Below are 22368 nucleotides of genomic sequence, written 5' to 3'. Positions count from 1 at the left end.
TTTGAAGATCTTTCTCAGAGTGGGCAAAGATTGCGTCATCATCAGCATACTGAAGTTCCACAATAGATGTTGTGGAGATCTTACTCTTGGCTTTCAGCCTGCTAAGCCTGAACAGCTTTCCGTCCATTCTGTAAATGATTTCATCGCCAGCTGTAAACTTCCCAGCAACTAGGTAAAGAATGATGGCGATAAAAACTGCAAACATGGTTGGAGTGATGATACAGCCCTGTTTTACTCCTGTTTGTACTCTGAAAAGTTCACTCTGGAAGCCAGTGCAGCTCAGAAAAAGTCACTTTCATGTTATCATGAAGCAACATTAGGACATTGATGTATTTATCAGGACATCCAGTCTTAGATAGTACAGTCCAGAAGGCATAGTGATTCATTGAATCAAAAGTTTTAGTTAAATCAATAAAAGCCATGTATAGTGGTTGGTTTTGCTCCTAACACTTTTCTTGCAGCTGCTGTGCTGTGAAGATCATATCCACAGTTCCACAACATGGTCGGAAACCACTCTGTGACTCCAGTAAAATTTCTTCTGATAGGGGCAGAAGGTGAGTTACAAGGATCTGTGCCAGAACTTTGCCTGCAATAGCTAGGATGGAGATATGACAATAATTTCCACAATCTGCTTTACCCCCTTTCTTGAACAGGGTGACAATCAGGGCATCCTTCATTTCACTGGGTATCTCCTCCTTTATCCAGATTTTAAGGATAAGCAGGTAAAGCTGCCAAATTAGTTTTGGTCCACCATCTTTAAAGATTTCAGCAGGGATCCCATCTATACCTGCTGCCTTGTTGTTCTTCATCTACTTGGTGGCATTGTGTACCTCATACAAATTAGGAGGGTCTCTGAGCTCATCCCTAAATAGTCATTGAGGGATTTGCTCAAGGACTTCATCTGCAACTATAGAATAACGGTTAAGGAGATCTTCAAAATGTTCTTTCCAGCGAGAATTAATGGCTCATTGTCCTTCAGAACTGTGGTTCCATCCTTGGACCGAAGAGGATTCATATCATGGCAAATTAGCCCATAAACAGCCTTGGTAGCACTGAAGAAACCACATGTCTTATGTATGTCTGCAAGATGTTGGAGTTCTTGCGCTTTCTCAGTCCACCATTTGTTCTTGAGTTCTCTGGTTTTACGTTGGACTTCTGCCATCCTTCTGCATGGATTTCTCTCTTTATCCATTCTCTTCTCATTAATGAGTTACTCAATTACAGCATCATTCTCATCAAACCAGTCCTGATATTTTCTGGTTTGGTAACCTATGGTTTCATCACAGGCATTGATGATTACTGCTTTCAACTGGCTCCAGTGTTCCTCCATTTCTTCTGGAAACTCTGATGGGAGCTTTTCTTCTAAGACTGATTGGAAGTGGTTGCACTTAATAGGGTCCTTCAAATCTTGAGTCTTGCGCCTGACCTGCTGCTTTTGCAGCCTCCATTTGGGAGCGATCTTAATTTTCATCGTGGATCGAATAAGGTGACGATCAGTGCAACAGTCATCAGTACTTGTCATTGCTCTTGTGAGAAGTACATCACTATGATCTTGGGCACGAACCATAATGTAGTCAAGGAGATGCCAGTGCTTTGATCGTGGGTGTCTCCAAGATGTTTTGAACTTTTCCTTTTGTCGGAAGAGAGAGTTTGTAATAATAAGTTCATGTTCAGCACACTTGGTCAGGAGCAGAATTCCGTTTGAATTGCTTTTGCCAACTCCTTCTTTTCCGATTGTTCCCTTCGATAGGTCTGAGTCTTGTCCCACACATGCATTGAAATCCCCCAGAAGGATGATCTTGTCTTCTGTAGAGGTCTCTGAGAAAATGGTTTCCTGCTGAGAATAAAAATCTTCCTTTACATTCTCATCAGCATTCAGTGTTGATGCATAGGTGCTCACAATAGTTGCCTGTTGATTTTTGATGAGCTTCAATCTGAGTGTCATAAACCACTCATTGATGCCAGCTGGTACCTCAGAGAGGCACCTTATGAGCTTGTTCTTTATAGCAAAGCCCACTCCATGCAATTGGGGTTCATCTATAGATTTTTCCCTTCCAGAAATAGGTGTATCCTCCTTTCTTCCCCCTCACCTGTCCTTCATCAGCTCTTCTAGTTTTGGACAAAGCAGCAATAACAATGTTAAAGCAACTCAGTTCATGAAATACATAAATATATATGCAGAATACCACTGCATATGCAGAATACCAGTATTTCCAGACCACTGTTACAATACTACATTATAACAATGTTTTAACATCTAGCTTCTACCACTGTTGTTTGACTCATATTGCAGCCTCCATATTACTGTCCTTCTCTGTCTTGACAATGATTGACTTTCTAGCACAGGGGTCGGCAACCTTTGGCATGCGGCTTGCCAGGGTAAGCACCCTGGTGGGCTGGGCTGGTTTCTTTACCTGCCGCATTCGCAGGTTTGGCTGATCGCAGCTCCCATTGGCCACGGTTCACCATCCCAGGCCTATGGGGACAGTGGGAAGCGGCGGCGAGCACATCCCTTAGCCCGTGCTGCTTCCCATTGCCCCCATTGCCCTGGAACGGCGAACCACGGCCAGTGGGAGCCACGATCGGCTGAACCTGTGGACACGGCAGGTAAAGAAACTGGCCTGGCCCGCCAGGGTGCTTACCCTGGCAAGCCACATGCCAAAGGTTGCCGACCCCTGTTCTAGCATCTGTCCAGAGCAATGGTCCCCAAACTTTTCCAGGTGGTGAGTGCTGGACGACAAGCCACCAAGGACCGTGGCTGGCAGACAAGCATCTGATGAAATGCTGCTGAGAAGCAGCAACATCAAGAGACATCGCCGCCGAAATGCTGCCGAAAATCAGTGGCATTTTGGCAGCGACACTGCTTGGTGATACCGCTTGTTGGCGGCATTTTGACGGCGACAGCTCTTGATGACGTGACAGCTCTGGATGATTTTCGCAGATGCTTGTCCACCGGCCAGTACGCAGGCGCACATAGATGCCCCGGCAGGCTCCATGGAGCCCACGGGCACCGCGTTGGGGACCACTGGTTCAGACCCTCTTTGCTGTCTGACTCTCATTTGGTTCTATGTGCTTTGACATGCAGTAGAACTTGGAATAGTCCAAAATTCTGTGTACCAAATGATATAAGATTGAGATTAAGAGCAGTGAGACTCTAACTGTTGGTTAGAGTGCACACACATTTGAAAAGGAAGTGACAGGTCATTGGGACCGAGAATGGTATTGGACTCAATTAGGTGATAAGGTTGGTTGACAAGGAGATTTCTGGTTGGTATATCTGAAGTTTTAATCCCTAGTCCTGCAATTTGTTGTGTGTGGCAGACTCCTGCACAGAATCCAGTTGACTTCATTGGGGCTCCATGTAGAGGAAGAGTCCACTCATCTGGCTCTTTTTTCAGGTTCAGAACCTTAAAGTAGCAAACTGGTACAGTAACTTTAAAATGTTGGGAGGTGCTTCATTACGCTAATATTTTTACTAATAATTAAGTTTCTTTCTCTAAGATTTATTCATTTTTAATCCTAATCCAGGTGCTCAAAGTTTAATTTAAGAATGCATGCAAACAATATTTATGCATCTCTACAATTTCTTACAGAATAAACTGGATCTCAGATATTGTGGTGGTGGTGTCTCTAGAAAACATTGAAACAATGAAGTCTATCATTGAAAAATATGGCCACAAACGAATTATGGTTGTAGAAGGTGGAATGACTCGCCACCGATCAATTTTCAATGGATTGAAAATCTTTCCAGAGAGCAAGCTTTCCAGCTGTCCACTCCAGAAACCAGAAGTAGTGATTATCCATGATGCTGTGAGGCCATTTGTCGAGGAAGATATTCTTCTTAAAGTGGTTTTGGCTGCTAAAGAACATGGGGTATGTACAGCACAATAACTGAACTCTGTAAAGCTCTTAAATGGTACAAAGTAAAATAGGAACTGTATTAATACCTCAACATAGTACCAAACATTTTAAGTGGAACAAATACAGGATCCAAGTCATGTAAGCAGGTCAGCTTGGGTGGATGTGCTTACAGGATAAGGGCCTTATTTGCCATACAGAATAATATATAACTAAGATATGGAATTAATATGCAACTTGTAAGGTAGGAAGTTACCAGCCTGATGAGAATGTACTGTGTATGCTTGATCCTGCTGGCCTTTATGATGCAAAATTCTGTTGACCGATACCTAGATACTCCAGTGATGCATACTTTATAGATATCTAGAAGAGAAACTAATGTTTTTGTGGCATAACAAAGAGCTTTGCTATTATACTTTTCCATCTCACCTTTCATCGTGAATTCCTTAACAAAGTAAGTGGCAAAAGTACTGTTCCTATTACATGACTTGATTTCCTTAAAACCCTTAAACAGGGGGGAGGGATAGCTCAGTGGTTTGAGCATTGGCCTGCTGAGCCCAGGGTTGTGAGCCCAGTCCTTTAGGGGGCCACTTGGGGATCTGGGTCAAAAATCAGTACTTGATCCTGCTAGTGAATGCAGGGGGCTGGACTCAATAACCTTTCAAGGTCCCTTCCAGTTCTAGGAAAATATTAAAAAAAATAAAAAAATAAAAGAATATTGTACCAAATTACATACAAGTCTTGTAGATCAGCATTTGCTATTTTGTGTGGATACAATGAAATTGTGATCTTATTCTGATGGGAATCATTAAGCAATAAATGGTAGAGAGGTTAGCTAACAGTTAGTTAACGATCAGCCGCAAGCCCTAAACACACCTGGTCATTAACTGCCAAGAAATGTCTGTTGCTGAGATCATTATTTCTTTGTTTTCCATTATAAAATAGGTTTTTGAGTTTTGTTGTCTTGAGCTTTGTCTGATGCTGTTGTTACAGTTTTTGTTTGCAATACCTGTGTTTTCCCATTCACTAATCATTGGTACATTAAAAACAGGATATTTCTGAACACTGTTAGGATTTATAGGAGACATCTTATAAATATCAGTTAAATAACATTAAAATATGACAGTTACTTTGAACTTAAACTGATGCACAGACAAAGCATGGGGGAAATGACCAGTAATTTGTTAAGTTATCTCAATGGAATTATTGGGGACTATGAGTGTGAGCAGTACTTGGCTTTGTATTTTTAAGGAAACTTTTAACATTATTATTCAGCAGTCATATAGTAAAACTTACTTTTCAGATGCATAATTGAATATATTAAAGTTTTGTATTTTCTGCATTGCTACATAAAGTTCTACCTGTGAACACATTTTATTACCACTTGTTTGGGGGGCTGGGGTCCCCTCAAGTCCCCTCCAGGCTCCATTTCAGGTCTTTATGCCATCTTTTTGTCCTTCCCCCAAGCAGATTCTTGGCGCAAACAAACAAAAGAAGAATCTTCTCCCCTCTCTTCCCTTATGGGAGAGGGGAGTTGATGGGAAAGTAAAGAACGGTAAAGGTAGCTTGGAACTCACGCAGTCTTCTTGGGTCTATCCTTTGATCTTAGTCTAAATGGGGTCTACCTCCAGCCTCTCCTTGTGGGGTGTACTGCTCTGGGGCTGGGTCTTGCAGCTTTGGGAGTAGAGAGGATTGTTGCTATCTCCCTTTCAGCAAATCTGTCTAAAGTAGAATAGCCTCTTCCTGTTCACCACCCCTTTCTGTGGCAGCTTTTCCCTTGAACCCCCTCAAGTCCCCACCAGCCTTTCAGGTGCCCCTCTTTGGAATTGAACAGGCCCAGAGGAGCTTGTTAGTCTCCTTTCTGTCACTGTGAGGGTGAGTGCCCCTGCATACATTATTATGATTTGTTTCACTTGTGTACCATATACTTTAATATGGGATTATTAGCATAGTGTAACCTTCTGAAATAACTGATTTGTACATGTTTTGTGGCTTGTGTTACACTTGGAGGAAATCAAAATGCATGTTTACATACCGCTATATTTAACCATCTTGGGTCATTGCTTTATTCTTTTGATCACTGATTCTGAGAGGTGCTCAGTGATCTCACCTGCCATTGATTTCAGCACTTAGCAGGATCAGGACTTTTTCTTTACCAGATTAAGGTCCTAGACCTGCAACTCATTGCACATGGGTAGACTGCTGTACTCAGGTGGAGCCTCACTGACCTCACGTGCATAACAGATTGCAGGATCATAGAGTAAAATTCTAAATATTTGTATATTGTATAGGCAAAAAAAGTCTTGAACTGGAGTTGAGGAGAATAAAATATCAGTAACTTAATGGTTTTAAATAATATAATAATACAGTTGTTACAAGAACATAATTTGAAAAAATCACTCACCTAAGAAATTCAGAGTTCAGGTTAAACAAAACAGAAACCCAAATGTTTAAATCCTACAGTATCCAAATTGTGCATGAGACAGAATAGAAATTTTGTAAAGGTGCTTATGAAAATCATACATTCTATAATTCTTCATTTTCTTGATCCTGATTACTTTCCTTTTCTTCCTCCGCTGCTGGGATCAAGTACCATCAACACAGGAAAACATATGCACCTAACTCATGAAGTATGTGATATTTTGGATACCTACACCCAGCTTGGGAAGTTGTAAAGTTTTATTGCTACCAGCCTTCCCCATTCTGGTGGCTGAAGACAAAACTGTCTTATGTTCAACCTGTTCCCTGCAGGGAACATTACAGTAGAAGGTCAGCATCATCAGTACATTTCTGTCTTTTCCATTGAGACAAGAAGAGGATGAGGCCTAATGCTTCAGACTCAGTGACATGGAAATGGCAATGTCTCAGATCCTCACAAGGAGAGGGTCATTTTTTTGGCGTTTCCAAAAAGATCTTAGAGACTTCTCCTTACTGGGACTTCATTTCCTCAGGGAGTAGTTGATGAAAACTGTGTTGACTCAGGTAGAAGGGCAAGGGCATTGACAGCACTGCCACAGGTGGGAAGGTTGGTATAGTAGGTAGGGTATTGAACTGAGACTTAAGAGATCTGTGTTCTGTTCCTGATTTACCACACACTTCCTTGGGCAAATCAACCCCATGCCTCAGTTCCTCATGAGTACAACAGGAAATGATAACTTTCCGATCTTAAAAGGGCTGTTACAAGGATAAAATCTGTTTATGACTCTGAGGCACTTGGATACTAGAGTTGAAGGAGTATATAGGGAATAAAATTCCCCTGGTGCCTGTCCACTTTGGGGAGTGGAGTAAAGGAGAAGAAGTCATGAAGCAGTAGCTGTATTTGGAACTATGGCAGTAGTGTACGGCAGGAGTGAGTTGTGGCATTTCTTAACTTGTAGGAGTGGGACGAGCCATCTGTTAAAATATGTTTTATGAACACTACATGATGTAAGGGCTTCCCAAGAATATTTATGATTATAAATCCAAATACATAAGAGTTCCATAGCAATTGGCTTATATTTTGGTTGATGGTCTTCATTAGTAAGAAATAAAACAGACTCTACTACTTTTGCTTCAGTGACAGTTTAGGAGCTGCACCAATTATCTGAGGACTTTTAAAGTCTGCTGGAGCCTTACATTCCAGTTGGCTTACCTGATTTGCTAGTAAATATATTTCCAGAAATGTTCCTGTCCATTAGAGCTTCCAAAGTCTTTCAAATGTATCCAATCTGAAATTTCTAACACAAGCCACTTTTGAGATAGGTGATGACAAAAAGCACTAGAACTTTCCAAATATGATTTGTCACTTTGTTCTTGAGTCCTATATCTCAACATAATTTTCCTAATCATCTCAAACTTGGGAAAATATTGCTTGCTGGCCACATTGCACGTATCAAAATTTAAGTGGAAAAATAGTCTTCTGTAACAATTTTAGGGGGAAGGAGGCAAATGTGCATTACAATATAGTGGAAAATATGTCTCAGTCTTTGTTCTGGAGAGTCTGATCCCTTTAAATGAGCTTTAACCACCAAATGAAGTGATAACAGTGATTCATCACAGGGGTCCTTTCATGGTAAATTCTCCTTTTCTTCCTGAAAAATAATTTTCCATTGTAAATTAAAATGTCTTTGAAAATGAGCATCCATGATTATTCAGATCCTGATCACATAATTAACATAGTGTTTTTGTAAATCTGCTATTTTAACATAAGGTTCTTTCTAATAGTGATAGAAGCATGGGGTTATTTATGTTGATGTGAACTTTCAGATAAGATTGATGTCGCAATGAGACTAGCATTTTTGTTTTCTAAATGTGTTTGTGTTTACTTATCTGAAGGATATTTTTGGATCTATTCTGTCCTGTCATCTCTCAAACTTTTACTGTTTTGAATGTTTAAATTCCCACTTAATGCTAAAGGAAATAAACTCAGACACTTCATCGGCAACTGAGTAATATTATATTTGTAATCCAGTGATTTGATTTTTTTTTTCTCTCTGATTTTTTTCTAGGGTGATTATAGTATCTAGCTGCATAATTATTCCAAATAAGTTGGGTACGGGACAAAGGCAATCTTTATAAATGTTTTCTTCACCAGTCAATGTGAACTGGTTTGTCTGATCATCCCCTGACAGGAGATAACCAATCCCCAATTTGCTACTGCTTTGGGCTAGCCCATGTAATCATCTGTTTCCCGTGTCTGACATAGTCTTCCTTTTCTAATGTATATCTAATCTATTTTAGGTATTTATAAGTTGCTCCTTGGCTGTCTAGTGTCTTTTAATAGGCTGCAGGTTTAAAAGAAACAAAAGGAAGTATATTTTCACACAAGCACAGTCAACCTGTGGAACTCTTTGCCAGAGGATGTTGTGAAGGCCAAGGCTATAACAGGGTTCAAAAAAGAACTAGATAAGTTCATGGCGGTTAAGTCCATCAATGGCTATTAGCCAGGATGGGCAGGGATGTTTGCCAGAAACTGGAAATGGGCAACAGTGTGTGAATCACTTGATGTGCTGTTCATTCTTCTGGGGCACCTGGCATTGGCCACTGTCAGAAGACAGGTTACTGGGCTAGATGGACCTTTGGTCTGACCCAGTATAGCTGTTCTTATGTTCTTTGTTTGGAGCAGCAAGGAAGAGGAGTTGTTTTGGCCCACTTTCATATACACCTCTACCCTGATATAACGCGACCCAATATAGTATGAATTTGGATATAACGCGGTAAAGCAGTGCTCCAGTGGGGCAGGGCTGCACGCTCCGGTGGATCAAAGCAAGTTCGATATAACACGGTTTCACCTATAACACGGTAAGATTTTTTGGCTCCCGAGGACAGCGTTATATCGGGGTAGAGGTGTATTTAATTTCTGTATGTTTCTAAATATATGCCTCCTGACCAGGAACAAATGATAAAACAGCTACTTGCTCTACTGGCATAGCTTCACTTAACTTAGTCAAGTTATGCCAGCAGAGAATTTGACTGAAGAAGCTCTTGGCTTCCCTTTCTACCTGTCAGCATAGAAGCATCTGAGGACCTGAAAGGACCTTCAAATTGTAACAAAAGCCTTTGTAATAGAAGTTGACAAACTCCCATAGTTGGGAATGGGATGGGAAGTTATCTTCATCGAACAGCTACACTTCATTTTGAGGAAATCACTGGACAGCCATGGACTCTCCATCTCAAAATTGTCCTAGTTTCAGAATATCAGAGAGAAGTTACCCTCTCCTGTTCTCTCGTGTAATCATGTTCTTACCATATCTACAGGAGTCAACTCCTCAGAGTTTCATAACAGATGTAATTATTTCCTCTTACATTATGTGTAAAAGCTTTTCTGATACAAAATCTGGCAGAAACATTAAATCAGTAATGCAATAAGGATAACACTACACTGTTGTTCGTCTGCATACCATATAGATAGTGTAATTGCATGAAGTTTTAATGTTCTTAAAATGGCAATTGATCAAATAGGGGATTGCACTCCTTAATTCTACTTGTCAGACAAATAAATTACTTTATTACATTTACTAATCAGTGTGTTATTTGCCTGTAGGATTCAAAATGTTCAGCTTATCCAAAAATAATAAATTATGTCTTAATAAATTAATTCTCTGAAACAATCCCCTTATTATGTAGCTTTGTAACCAATTAAATCCATTTATGTTTTTGGGGGGCAATTTATAAGTAAAATGATACATTTCTAGAAACAAATTCTTCATTGCCAGTAAAAGCTGGGGATGGTAGAAGCTTAAGAAGGCAGCAGTCCAAAGCCCCTAGCAATATTTCATTGCTGATGTTTTAAACAGTATCACCAAAAAATGTTTAAATTAAAATAAAAGGAAAAACCTGTCAGTTCTATTATTGGAAAAATCGTATTACAGCAAGAAAGAGTCTCTCCTTTTCCCTCTTTCTGTAGTTAAATTTGCAACTAGATTTGATTATAAACCTGATTTTTCATCCCTTCTCTAACTCAAAGTAGAAGGTTCATTTTCAGAATTAGAAGGTGGACTCTAATTAATTTAATGAATACCAGTAGTTTTCAATAGTCTTCAAAGAAAAAATCCTTATGTTCATAATTAGCAAGAGTCTGAAGATAAGATGAATTTGTCAGAGAACAAGTTGAATCAATTGAAGGAAAAATGTATGCTGAGGGATGAATTTTCAGCAGCGGCCACCATGACACACTGAAAAAACTAGGATTTGGGGAAAAATTATATGCTTAATAAAATGCTTGATGACAATTGTTGCTTTATATATATAGGCAGCGGAAAAAGTTGGATCTCAGTACCTCATTGGATGGTATTCGTGTAGGGAGCCTACTCACACATCACTCAAGGAGCCCAGGTCTGTGGGAACTTCTACTGCATACATTGTATGTAAAGACTCTTAATTAACCTCTGGTTTTCTGTCAGGCCCAAAGTGCAAAAAGATTGTTCCTTGCAGGAGAGGAGCAATGCTTCTGAGCACCTCCTAAGTTGCTGTGAAGTGACCACCTCCTTTTCTCCCCTTGTGGAACTTCACATGTGTACAGGAGAGAAGCTCCATTGCTCTGCACCTGAGGAAGTACACAGCACCATAGCATCCCTCCACTAACTCCCTAGAGCCTGATGCCATATTGACAATGTATGTGCCTCATGAATCAATTTTTTAAATTGACATGGCTGGTAAAATATTACTCAGCAACAACTAATTAGACAATTAGTAGAAAAATGGTTGAGCAATGTTTTTGACATTTTTTTCCTGCTATTCAGTCAGCCTTAGAAGGAAGTTACATCCTTTTAACATTTATTAAGTGGAAAGTAAATGAACAGTATGTTACAATTCAGTCTCCTATCCTCTTGCACCCCCCCCCCCAAAATAAAACCACAAAACTCTTTTATTCTTTTAAATGGAAGGGAATGTGGCCTTTAGAAAAAAGTGGAGTCGCTCCAGAGAGAGTTTTCACTTCTGACTAATAGTCTTAGCCTTTGGAATAGTGGTGCCAGGTAAATTGTCCAAGCCCTGCACTTAGGCATGTGTTCAGTGCATATGGCTTGGTTCCTTTCTTACTGCCCCTTTGCTCCTGGAGGTAGTAAGCTGCCCATATCAGTAGGAGATTACTATTTCACAGAATTGGCTCATCTGGGCTTGCCAGAGCATTTGAGGAATGGAGTCAAGGCTGTGCCCTTTCACTTCCACTTCCTGTTTGTGTGGCTGGGGAAATACTGTGTTGCAGAGCCCCTCCTTACTCTTCTGCACCCAGTGGGGGAGGCCATGCAGGGACCTACTGGGGTCTTATACCCCTGTGTGGCAGCATAGGTCATACCAATGTGTAATAATTGCTGTCAGTTATTTAGTTGGTGATAGTGACCACTTTAAATAGTAGCTCATGATGGCTTGACTATACTTCTGGATACAGTGTGTGTTTAGTGAGTGGAACAAGGATAATAAAATAATTTGTAAATTCTTCTGCTGTATTCTGTCTTGTGCAGGGGCAGGTTTAGGGCTTCTTCTGGAACCATTAAAGGAGGCTCCAGGGACCAGCTGAAAGTTTCTCTGAAGTTTGTCATTTTATCAACAGGTGCAACTCCATTGTTCAAGAGGTTATCAGCTTTAGGGCTTGAAATTGCCTTCTGATCTGCATTGCATCTCATTCTGTCTCATAAAAATGAGCTGCTGCATTAGTACAAAAATGAGTAGTAGGTCATTTCCTGAAAGTCAAACCAATAGATTTCATGTACAGTATTAGAGTGTAGAATCAAGCCTTTCTTTGGTTTTTATACTTGGATCTCCCATAAATAAGGTAGTGTATACAGGGGAGAGGTGAGTAGGAATTAGGATAGGCCTGATGAAGGTGGTCTCTCCAATTCCATGTGCATAGCATATGTGCACAGAACTCACACAGTGTGTGTTGACGCAGGCAGTTTAGGAGAAAGAAGTGGAGAGGAGAAATGCAATGAGAATCTACAAAGAGAAGAGACAAGAAGACCAAAGGGTATGAGAAGAGGCTGTGAGACTTCAGAAGATGAAGAGACAGCTGATGAGATTCACAGAGCTGCTTAAAAGCATTAGAACCCCCTTCTGTTCCAAGCCCCTGTTTAGGATGAGAGTCAAACCAGAGAGTCCATGATAAGGTAGGAAACTCAGAATTGTATAGAGATGAAGGAAGTGCTTCTGTTCTTCCCCTATTGTATAGAATCTGGGCTTTTGGAAACTATAACTGCAAACAGGTGCAAGACTGGGTCAAGAACAGATCTGAAGATGTGGAACAATAAGAGTAGAAAGCTGTTCCCAAGAGAAAAGAGAATACTCTGTGATAGGGCAGGGATCTCTGTGTATGAAATGGCTTTTTGAGGATTTTTTTGATGTCTTCTAAAATTAGATTTTGTGCTAATTGCCAACCACAGTCGACTCACTTGAAAGAATAACATGAAAGATAAAAAATGCTCAAATTACTAGGTGATATTTAGCATTCCAGCCATATCATTCCTGGTGGTTGTTTGATCTTCCTTTGCCTGCACTGGTATCCTCAGGCCCTCTTTGCATGCTGCTCATCTGAAAAGTTGGTTTTGTGGTTTACACACACACATTCTCTTTCACTGAGAAAGCAACAAAGAGTCCTGTGGCACCTTATAGACTAACAAACATATTGGAACATTATCTCTTTCACTCACTCTCTCTCCTTTCCTTGCCTTTTTGAATGCAGTTTCCATTTTCTTTGAAAACTCGTTGTCACAGATGCAGCTCACCAGACTGCTGTGAGGTGATCCAGTCATTGAATCCTTAGGTTTTAAGCCTCTGGCATCTGAACAGATCATAGTTACTGTCCCTGGTTTAGGGTCCTTAAGTACACTCTCCAAGTGTCTCTGGGTGTCTCATGCAGATCCCCCATGCAGCACCTTGTACTGACAGCTGCAGCCATGTGGTCTTCTGCATGGAGACTTGGAACAATGCTGACACTTCCCCCTCTGCCTAGAGTTGCCAACTGTGACTGAAGCTATTCCAGGAGATTTTTTCCCCCAACATGATATAATGTCATTTTCTTTAAATATCCTGTTAAAATCTCCTGGATTGCTTTTAACAGTCACTGGGAGATCAATGCCAATTCTGGGACACTCCAGGCCAATCCTGGAGGGTTGGCAACTCTATCTCTGCCCCTCCTGCTCCCCTAGTAGCTTAAACACACCATCTCAGAGAACTACACCCAAAAGTGTTAGCCTTCTGATTCCTCCCCAGCTCACCCTTAAGATAGGAGGAGGAATAGAGAGCATGAACAAAGAGACAGATGACCAAAGCAAAAGGTTATAAATGGACTCCCAGAGAGACACCCAGAAAATTCTCCCAGCTGGAGAAAACTCCCTTAGGATCGCTACTGTCAGGTAAAAGCACAATTGTTAAAGTTAAGTACTCCCCATTGTCCTCAGCCTGGTGTGTACTTGTTGCCGGCTCTGCCAGCAATGGTGGATTGCGGCTCTGCCAGCAATGGTGGATTCCACATTTACGTAGGGTATTAAGTGATAGCAGTTTTCATAGTAACAACTTCATAATATCAAGCAGAATTTATAAGTTGTACAGACAGCTCTCCCCACCCCCATCTTCACACCCTTATTAGTACTTTTCTCAGATTAAACATTCAGAATCTGGTGTATTTTAGAATAAATCATAGTGCTATTTACTGGCATTTTACAGGGAGAGATAATAAGAAATGTTAGTTTTTATTCTTATGACTTTAATATATAACTATGTACAAGAAGAAAGGTAAGGAAACCCAATTAAGGATCATCAATTTCTGCTAGAGTCTTCTTAATTCCCAGTGTGTCAGAACTAATGTGGGTTCTGACATCTCTTAATATAGGTGTCCTTTCCTCAATTACTCAATTCAGTATAATGCAGTGATAAAGGTGACCTCATTAGAAGAGTTATGGTCATAAATATACATTACATTTGTTTAAGCCATCCTGTCAGCTGGGTAGTATTGGATTAAAATGTATATTAAGTTTCTGATTAAACAGACCTCTTCTGCAGTTAGGAATAAACACAATTATAACTTCTTCCTTCCTGATGTTGGTTTAAGATTCACATATGTCCAGTTTCAGTGAGTTCCACTATTGTCCTTACCCAGCTGGGTAAACAGACTTTAAGGAAATAAAGTACATTTTAGCATACAAACCATTTGCCTACTGTTCAAAACTCCACATGTTCTAGTGGACCCTATCTTTGTCTGACTAAAGGGTATGTTTATTGTCTTTCTCGGAGCACACTCAATGTTTCAAACCAGTTTCATGCCATTTTTTCTAACAATCCAGTCCCTGGATTCTAGATTAATAGATAAAAGTGGTCAATACACATATATCAGGTAAAATTAGAATTGGACATGCCACACTGTTTCATAAAATTCTGAAATTAACAGTGGCTCTTCCAGTCATTGATGTGAATAATCGATATTCTGCTCTACAGTCTCAAATTAAATTTCAGTTAGAAACTCACATATTTAACAGAGGGCAATTAAGATTTTTCTTCTGTTTTTAAAATAAAAATAAAGCTCGTGGCTCCTCTCAGTCAAATCTTTACTAAAACTGAATCCTTAACCTGGCATTAGACTTCTGTGCACGGAAAAGAATTTATAGAGCAGGGCAAAACTTTTCAGCCAGCACTTTTTGACTAAACACGCAGATTCAGCAAAACTTAAGTGTGTTGCTAATTTTTGTTGGTTTCATTGAATTGTTCATGTCTGAAAGAAAAGGGAGGGAGCAAAAATAATTTCCAGGAAAAAGTCAGAAGTTTCATCTTGATGTTTTTGAAACAAAATGTTTAGAATTTTCTAATTCAAAATGACTGTTTAAAAAAATGTCTTCAATTTTATTTAGAAAATTGAAAAGAGGAGGGATAGCTTAGTGGTTTGAGCATTGGCCTGCTAAACCCAGGGCTGTGAATTCAATCCTTAAGGGGGCCATTTAGGGATCTGTGGCAAAAATCTGTCTGGGGATTGGTCCTGCTTTGAGCAGGGAGTTGGATAAGATGACCTCCTGAGGTCCCTTCTAACCCTGATATTCTATGAAACTCTGATATTCTATGACACGTTTCATTTTGGATTGAATTAATTGTTTAGTTTGACCTGAAGCAATTAAAAAAATTCAGAACTGCCAGCAAACCAAAAAATCAGTTATTTGCACAGCTCTAATCTTCTGTTCCATACCAGCTGCTGCAGTCTTAGGGTTGTAGTAGCCCCAGCAGCTGGTGCACTTCAAGGAGGAGAGTGGCTGGGAAAATTAGTGCAGTCATATCTTCTACCTGAAGCATATTTCCTAACCTCACCTATACACTGGGGTACATGGAGCCACAGTAGCGCAAGAGCTTCAGTAGGATTCCCAAAATCATGCTCTTCTACTTTTCTGCTGTGGAACTGTGCCATTTCTGCTAGGTCATGGTCTCGAGTCTGCAGATGAAGTAGGATGTTACCCTTAATAACGACTAATAACAACTGGATAGAATTTGGGGAAAGTGCTTTTAAGAAAAAGAAGCATAAAATATGATACAGTGAGACCCGATATCTTAAATTACTGTAAACCAACCAGCTGTGTGTAATAAAGTGATTAGAGGCGTTCTTCCAAAGCTAGTTATAGGACTCTGTTTCATTAATACATTCTCCATTTCAGGTTCACAAACGCAGAAGGTTTAAAAGGAATAGTCCATTAAATATGTGAAATATTTTAATCTTATAATTACCAGTGCTTGGTTTAGCTTTGAAGATGCTATTCTATAAATTTGGAGTAAGCAGTCATTCACTGAAGACAGCCCTGCTAACTGGAATAGTAATTACTGTATGTGGCTGAAGCATGTTGATTACTACAGATATAATTATCTTGAGTGCAGATGTCTGAATAGGTGTGCATGTTTTTACCTGTGTCATGCATAGATCCACAGGTATTGCTTTCATTTCTGTTTTTGAAAGTGTATATAGCTGTGAATGCCCACCATTGCAAGTCATTTGCTTTGTGAAAAAGAATATTTTCCATGTATTAACATGTGGAAACAGTTTGATAGATTAGGTTGAGAAGAAATTAATCATAGTGATTTTGAGCAGTTTCATCTGGCTCACATCCTGAACTAATTTAGGCTAAATCCCAAAGAGACAGAAATATTTGATAATTTGCAAATAATCTTTCACCTAATCAAAAATTTTACCACAGCTTTGTAAATTGTTGGATATATATCTAGCCCATCTACATTCATATATGTTATTAATCTGAGCTGTTTATCTGAACAGCACTTTTATGTGACTCTTATATTCACTGAAGACTAAAATAAAGTCACTTGCATTTCTACTAAATTAAGCTTTTTTTAAGCTTAGTGGACATACTGGGCCAAATTCACCCTCAATACTGTTCCACTGACTTCAGTGATATTGCACCCTGAATTTACAGTAACTCCTCACTTAAAGTTGTCCCAGTTAATGGTTCATTGTTACGTTGCTGATCAATTAGGGAACACGCTCATTTAAAGTTGTGTAATGCTCCCTTCTAACATTGTTTGGCAGCCGCCTGCCTTGTCTACTGCTTGCAGGAAGAGCAGCCCCTTGCAGTTAGCAGGTGGGGGCTTGGAACCAGGGTGGACCGGCAGCCCCCTATCAGCTCCCCCATCAGCTCCCTGCTCCCCTAAGTTCCCTGTGCAGCAGCTGCCTGCAGTTCAGCTGTGTCCCTCCCTCCACTGCCATGTGCTGCTCCTGCCCTCTGCCTTGGAGCTGCTCCCTGAGATTCCTGCTTGCCATGCGGGGGAGGGGGGGAGGGAAGAAAGAGGGGGGCTAATGTCAGGGTGTCCCCTCTGCCCCACTCCTGCACCCCGCTTACCTCATCTTCCATAGAGCAGGGCTCAGGATGCAGGAAGCTTGCAGCTGCTGTGGTCTCAGCAAGCTGATCCAATTAACAAGGCAGTGTACTTATGGGAAATGTGCATATCTCCCTCCATTCCTGCTGCCTTGCAGAGTGAGAGGGTTAACCTTTGGGGGCTCAAGCCATTGCTAGTTCATCATTTAGAAGTAAGGGAAATATCCCACCCTCTGACTCCTCCACCTCAACCAAGCTTCACAATCATCATCTCTGTGTACCAGTATTAAATTGTTTGTTTAAAACATACTGTGTGTTTCTATATATATATATAATATAGTCCTTTGAGTGGTGACAAAAATTTCCCTGGAACCTAACCCCCTCATTTACATTAATTCTTATGGGGAAATTGGATTCACTTAACATTGTTTCGCTTAAAGTCTCATTTTTCAGGAACATAACTACAACATTAAGTGAGGAGTTACTGTATTTGTCTTGTGTCTGACTGCCCCAACTGATTTCAGTATAAAGCTTCAAAGAGATGATCTCATTTTAAGTAATTTAAATATACTTCTAATTTCTGGGTCTGCATGTATGAACACAGAAAGTTTATTTCTTTTTAAGACAATGTAATGCAAAATTTTCAGAACTCTGTTTCCATGCTACAGCACTTGTCAGAGCAGAGAATAACTCTCTGATTAAAGAAATCAGCATGTTCTGCTAAAAATGTTAATATTAAGATATGTTAACGCTAAGAAATGTAGAGATGGTTAAAGTTTTCCTGTTGTTAAATTGTCATTCATAGCCTTGGTATACATGAATCTGACATCAGACCTACTCTGTGTATTACAAATCTGAAACTCATCTATTAACATAGATTTATGGATTCCAAGGCCAGAAGGCACCTTTGTGATCATCTAGTTTGACCTTCCCTAAAGACATGCCATAGAACTTCTCCAAAATAATTCCTAGAGCAGCTCTTTTGGCAAAACATCCAATCTGGATTTTAAAATGATCAGTGACGAAGAATCTACCGCACCCTTGGTAAATTTGTTCCAAAGGTTAAATTACTTTCTCTGTTAAAAATGTGCACCTTATTTCTAGTCTGAATTTGTGTAATTCAGACAACTTCTGGCCATTGAATCATGTTATACTTTCTTTGGTAGATTGAAGAGCCTATTATTAAATATTAAAACATGATTAAAATATATATAAGATATGCTTTGGGTTGGTTGATCTAGCCGAGGGAGATTTAAGATGGAAGGAAAATGAGTGCTAGGAGAGATGAAGCTAGATAGCAGAGTGGAAACAATTGCTAGCAGGAAAAAGGAGAGGAGGGGTGTCAGAACAGAGAATCAGAAGAGTCCTCACTTTAGTATCTGATGCTGCAAATTAACAGGCCTAAATGGCCTGTGAGCCACCTATCTAAGTCCCAATACAACTAGCTGATTTGTACAGGTGGACTTCAGTGGGACTCTGTATGGGCATCTATGGTCTGCTTGCAGGATCAGGGCCTAAGATACTGCCTCTCTTCTGAGGCCAAGCTGCTGCAGTTGTCAGGCTTGGATTAAACAGTGTGCACTTGCTCAGGGCTCCCATCTCAGGAGGACCTATAACGACTGACAAAAAAACAAAATAAAACCTTGGTGGTGCTGCAATTCCTAGCACCAGGTTGTAATACCACTCACTCAGATTTGGCCCAGCTGTCCCTCTATCATGATGGATGGGCAGATGGGCCAAACCTGAGCAATGTAGGGCCCTGTGAGTGCAGGGCAGGTGATAGGATAAAGTGGAAGTGGGCAGCCAGGATTGGGAGGAGCCACCGTAGCCCAGGATGGGAATGAAGAACTGACCTGAGCTGGTGTGGGTGGGGAGGGCAGGTTGCCAGTGAGTGGTCAGGAAGGTCCTCGGGGCAGGGAGGGGGACTGGGGAAAGTTGTTGTTGGGCTGTGTGGTGAGTGGGAAGTATTGAGGGGATGGGAATTGAGGAGCTGGTGAAGAATGTGGTGTTGAGGTTTACAGGGTGAGTTGTGAGAGCTGTGGGGGCATTAGCGATGATGGGGTTGGGGACCAGGATGTTCAGGGTGAGTGGGGGATTTGTGGAACTGTGGCCAATGGAGTTGAGGTGTTGGGGGCTGCAGTGAGCAGGGTGTATGTCCAGGCACTGGATTGTGTGTGTGTGGGCTGTCAGGATAATTGGGGGTGGTGGAGAGTTTTTGAGGCTTATGTGGGGTGGAGGGGTATTCAGAGGTCTGTTTGGGGTGGAATATATATGGGTCGTAGATGCTTTAAAGAGGGTGTGGGGGCACCCTCTTTAAAGCATTGTGCACTGTGCCCCCCAAATTCTTTATTCTGGCAGTTGGTGTCTTCTCTTAGGGCTTTGTGCCTTTGGAATTCATTCCTTTCTTGGTCCATATCGTTCAAAGTTGCTGAAAGGTTCCATTTTTACTCTGGCTATGAGGAAGGGACAGTTTTGTGAGGCAGGGTAGTAGAGAGGACTCTGGCGGTTTGGATGTTATGTTTTTGTTTTGATTTTTGGGGGAGTTTTTTATAACTTGCTCTGCCTAGGGTATATTTTTCTGAGACCATCTATGTCTGGGAATGTGTGTTTAATGTGTACAGAGTGCAGAGGGCACCCACAGCCTGGGATGGATGGCTGATATCTCTCTCCCTTTAAAATTTTTTTGGTAGTATACATCCAAATAAATAGATTAATACCTATTTAAAGTAGCTACTCATACAGGTAAGCAAACCAGGCTATTAGTTGTAGATTAATTCTTTTTTTAAAATAATATATGGCTTTTCAATATGTATATTTTATAAAAATATAAGTTAGTTTGCATTATGTCACAAATTCCATTCCTTTCTTTTGTATCACTTTCTTAGTATATGGTGGTGGTGTTGTTATTGCTCAAGACTGATTGTGCTAATGTGTACGTTTTCAGACTCTAGCGTGTAGCTCTTGTGGAATATGCAGGTCTGATCAGTATTCCACTTGTGCTGCATGAAATAAGAAAGGAAGTGTAGACACATAGTGCAAATTCTGGGGGAAATCTTGAGAAGGATAGCTAGGCAGAACTATTTTTTTGCTAGGAGATGAGATCCCAGAAAAACAAATGTATAAAAAATATTGCCTGTACTGAACGTTGATACCACTGCAGAACTACATAGGTCTGGGGTTGGTCTAAGTCTGAGGCCCACGGTTTGAAATTGATGCTAGAAAGATGGAAGACTTTATGGTGCACTCATCATACCCTATGTTAATTTGGTGCATGAATTGAATAACATTTCAAGATCATATAAAATCCATCCATGTAATTATATGTTGAATACGCATATCTAAATGTTAAGCTGCTCTGGCTTGCAGCATAACAACGTTAAAAAGAGACAGATACTGTGTAGTTTCATGGAAGGAGGTAGCGTGAATCAATGAGAATACCTACAATACCTTGTTTACATTGGACTATGTGATGTACATATCCTTCCCTACCCTCCCTTAAATCACCACTGTATCTTTGGATATTGTAAATGTGCTATTGTCTTCTGTTTTCACTCAAACGCCAACTAACTAAATACTGAACATGGACCTTAAAGTTTGACCAAAAATGTTTTGGATAGTGCAAATTTTAAATGAGTTTTGGGTATGAGGCTATTAATTGTAAAACTACCCAAAGACAGATGGATCTTTTGTTTAGTCAGCAGATGCACTGTATGAAGACAAATAGGGCTTGATGCTGAGAGAGACTGAGTACTTGCTCCCACTGAAGTCAGTGAAAATTGCAGGTGTTCTGCACATTTAGAATTATTCCAAGTGAATGATTGGATCTAAGAGAGATTAAAGGGACAGGCTGCTGCTGCTGCTGCTGCTTCTTTTTTTTTTTCTTTAAACTAATGATTTGACCAGGAAAAACTTCTTAGTGATACCTATTTAATGTAAAGGAACAACAATACTTGTGTGAAACCAAGAAATCTATTTATTTAGGTTATTTTCAAGTGCCTGCCCCTGGTAACTCTAAGTGCTTTAACAAATATTTTAAATACAGAAAAAACAAAGAATAAAAACTAAAGAAAGTCAAGTAAACTTCCCATACAAATCAACTCAACTAGGAAATAGTACTTGACTAATAATTATTAATAATGTGTATGACTAACCACCTCAGAACTCAAACCCTGCCTTCATTAAAAGCCCAAGAATGTAGATCAGTGTTGCATAGTGTTCTAAAGGTTAACAAATTCAGGCTCTGTTGGATCCAAGGGAATAATGAGTTTGAGTTAATGACCCTGCACAGAAAACGTGCTGGCACAAGATTCCTCTCCATTTTAAAATGAATGGCTGCCTGTTTATGACTTTAGACTACTAAAAAGACTTGGAAAACTGTATCAAGGTTCCCCCCTGAAAGTAAAGGTCACACTATTTTCACCAAGACCATTATTTATTTACTTATGTATTTAAAGTGCTCTTGGCCAAACCTACTACCTAAGCAGCCAGGCCAAACGCTCACAAATTGGTAACTGAAGTAGCAAATCAGAGGTGCTGATATGGTTTCTGTCATCACTTCTAGTTGCTTTTGTTCTGTCTACTAACACAACGTCAATTTTGCAGAGACTAAGCCTTAAACACGTCCCAGTTTGAGTAAACTGTTGAGATGAATTGGTCCACTGCACCATCTGGGTCAGACAAGACAGAGATGTGAAGCTGGGTGTTCTCAGTATATCTGTTACAGCCCTTCCTATTAGTTTCTTGTCTGTGTGGAGAAGGATATGTGAAGCACATAAAAGAACTCTTAAAGCAGATGAGCAATTTCCCACATTACCTCTAGGATCTCTGGAAAAGAAAAAGAAAAGAGTCTTGAATGATTCCACCAAACCCATTTAAGGATCAAAAATATGCCCACAATATATTTTGATTAATAATATTGTAAGCAATTGACAGACATGAAAGCCAAGAAGGCCAATGGCATATTGGGTTGTATTAGAAGGAGCATTGCCAGCAGATTGAGGGAAGTGATTTTCTCCTCTATTTGGCAATGGTGAGGCCACACCTGGAGTATTGTGTCCAGTTTTGGTCCCTCCCCACGCCCCCAGTACAGAAGGGATGTGGACAAATTGGAGAGAGTCCAGCAGAGGGCAACAAAAATGATTAGGGGGCTGGGGCACATGACTTACGAGGAGAGGCTGAGGGAACTGGGGTTATTTAGTCTGCAGAAGAGAAGAGTGAGGGGGGATTTGATAGCAGCCTT

At 40.3% G+C, this 22368-nt stretch overlaps 1 protein-coding gene across 3 annotated transcripts in view; it reads left to right on the top strand.

Moving 5' to 3' along the window:
- The window catches only part of CRPPA (CDP-L-ribitol pyrophosphorylase A), a 209687-nt gene that overhangs the window by 14089 nt on the left and 173230 nt on the right, over positions 1-22368 (top strand). For all 3 annotated transcript variants that reach the window (XM_075061948.1, XM_032801428.2, XM_032801427.2), the window contains exon 2: positions 3594-3873. In XM_075061948.1, the coding sequence (XP_074918049.1) occupies positions 3594-3873 (280 nt within the window). The remainder of the gene's footprint in view (positions 1-3593; positions 3874-22368) is intronic.

This window comes from Chelonoidis abingdonii, chromosome 2, assembly GCF_003597395.2.
Source record: "Chelonoidis abingdonii isolate Lonesome George chromosome 2, CheloAbing_2.0, whole genome shotgun sequence".
Classification (NCBI taxonomy): Eukaryota; Metazoa; Chordata; order Testudines; family Testudinidae; genus Chelonoidis; species Chelonoidis abingdonii.
This window is presented reverse-complemented; position numbering and strand designations above follow the sequence as displayed.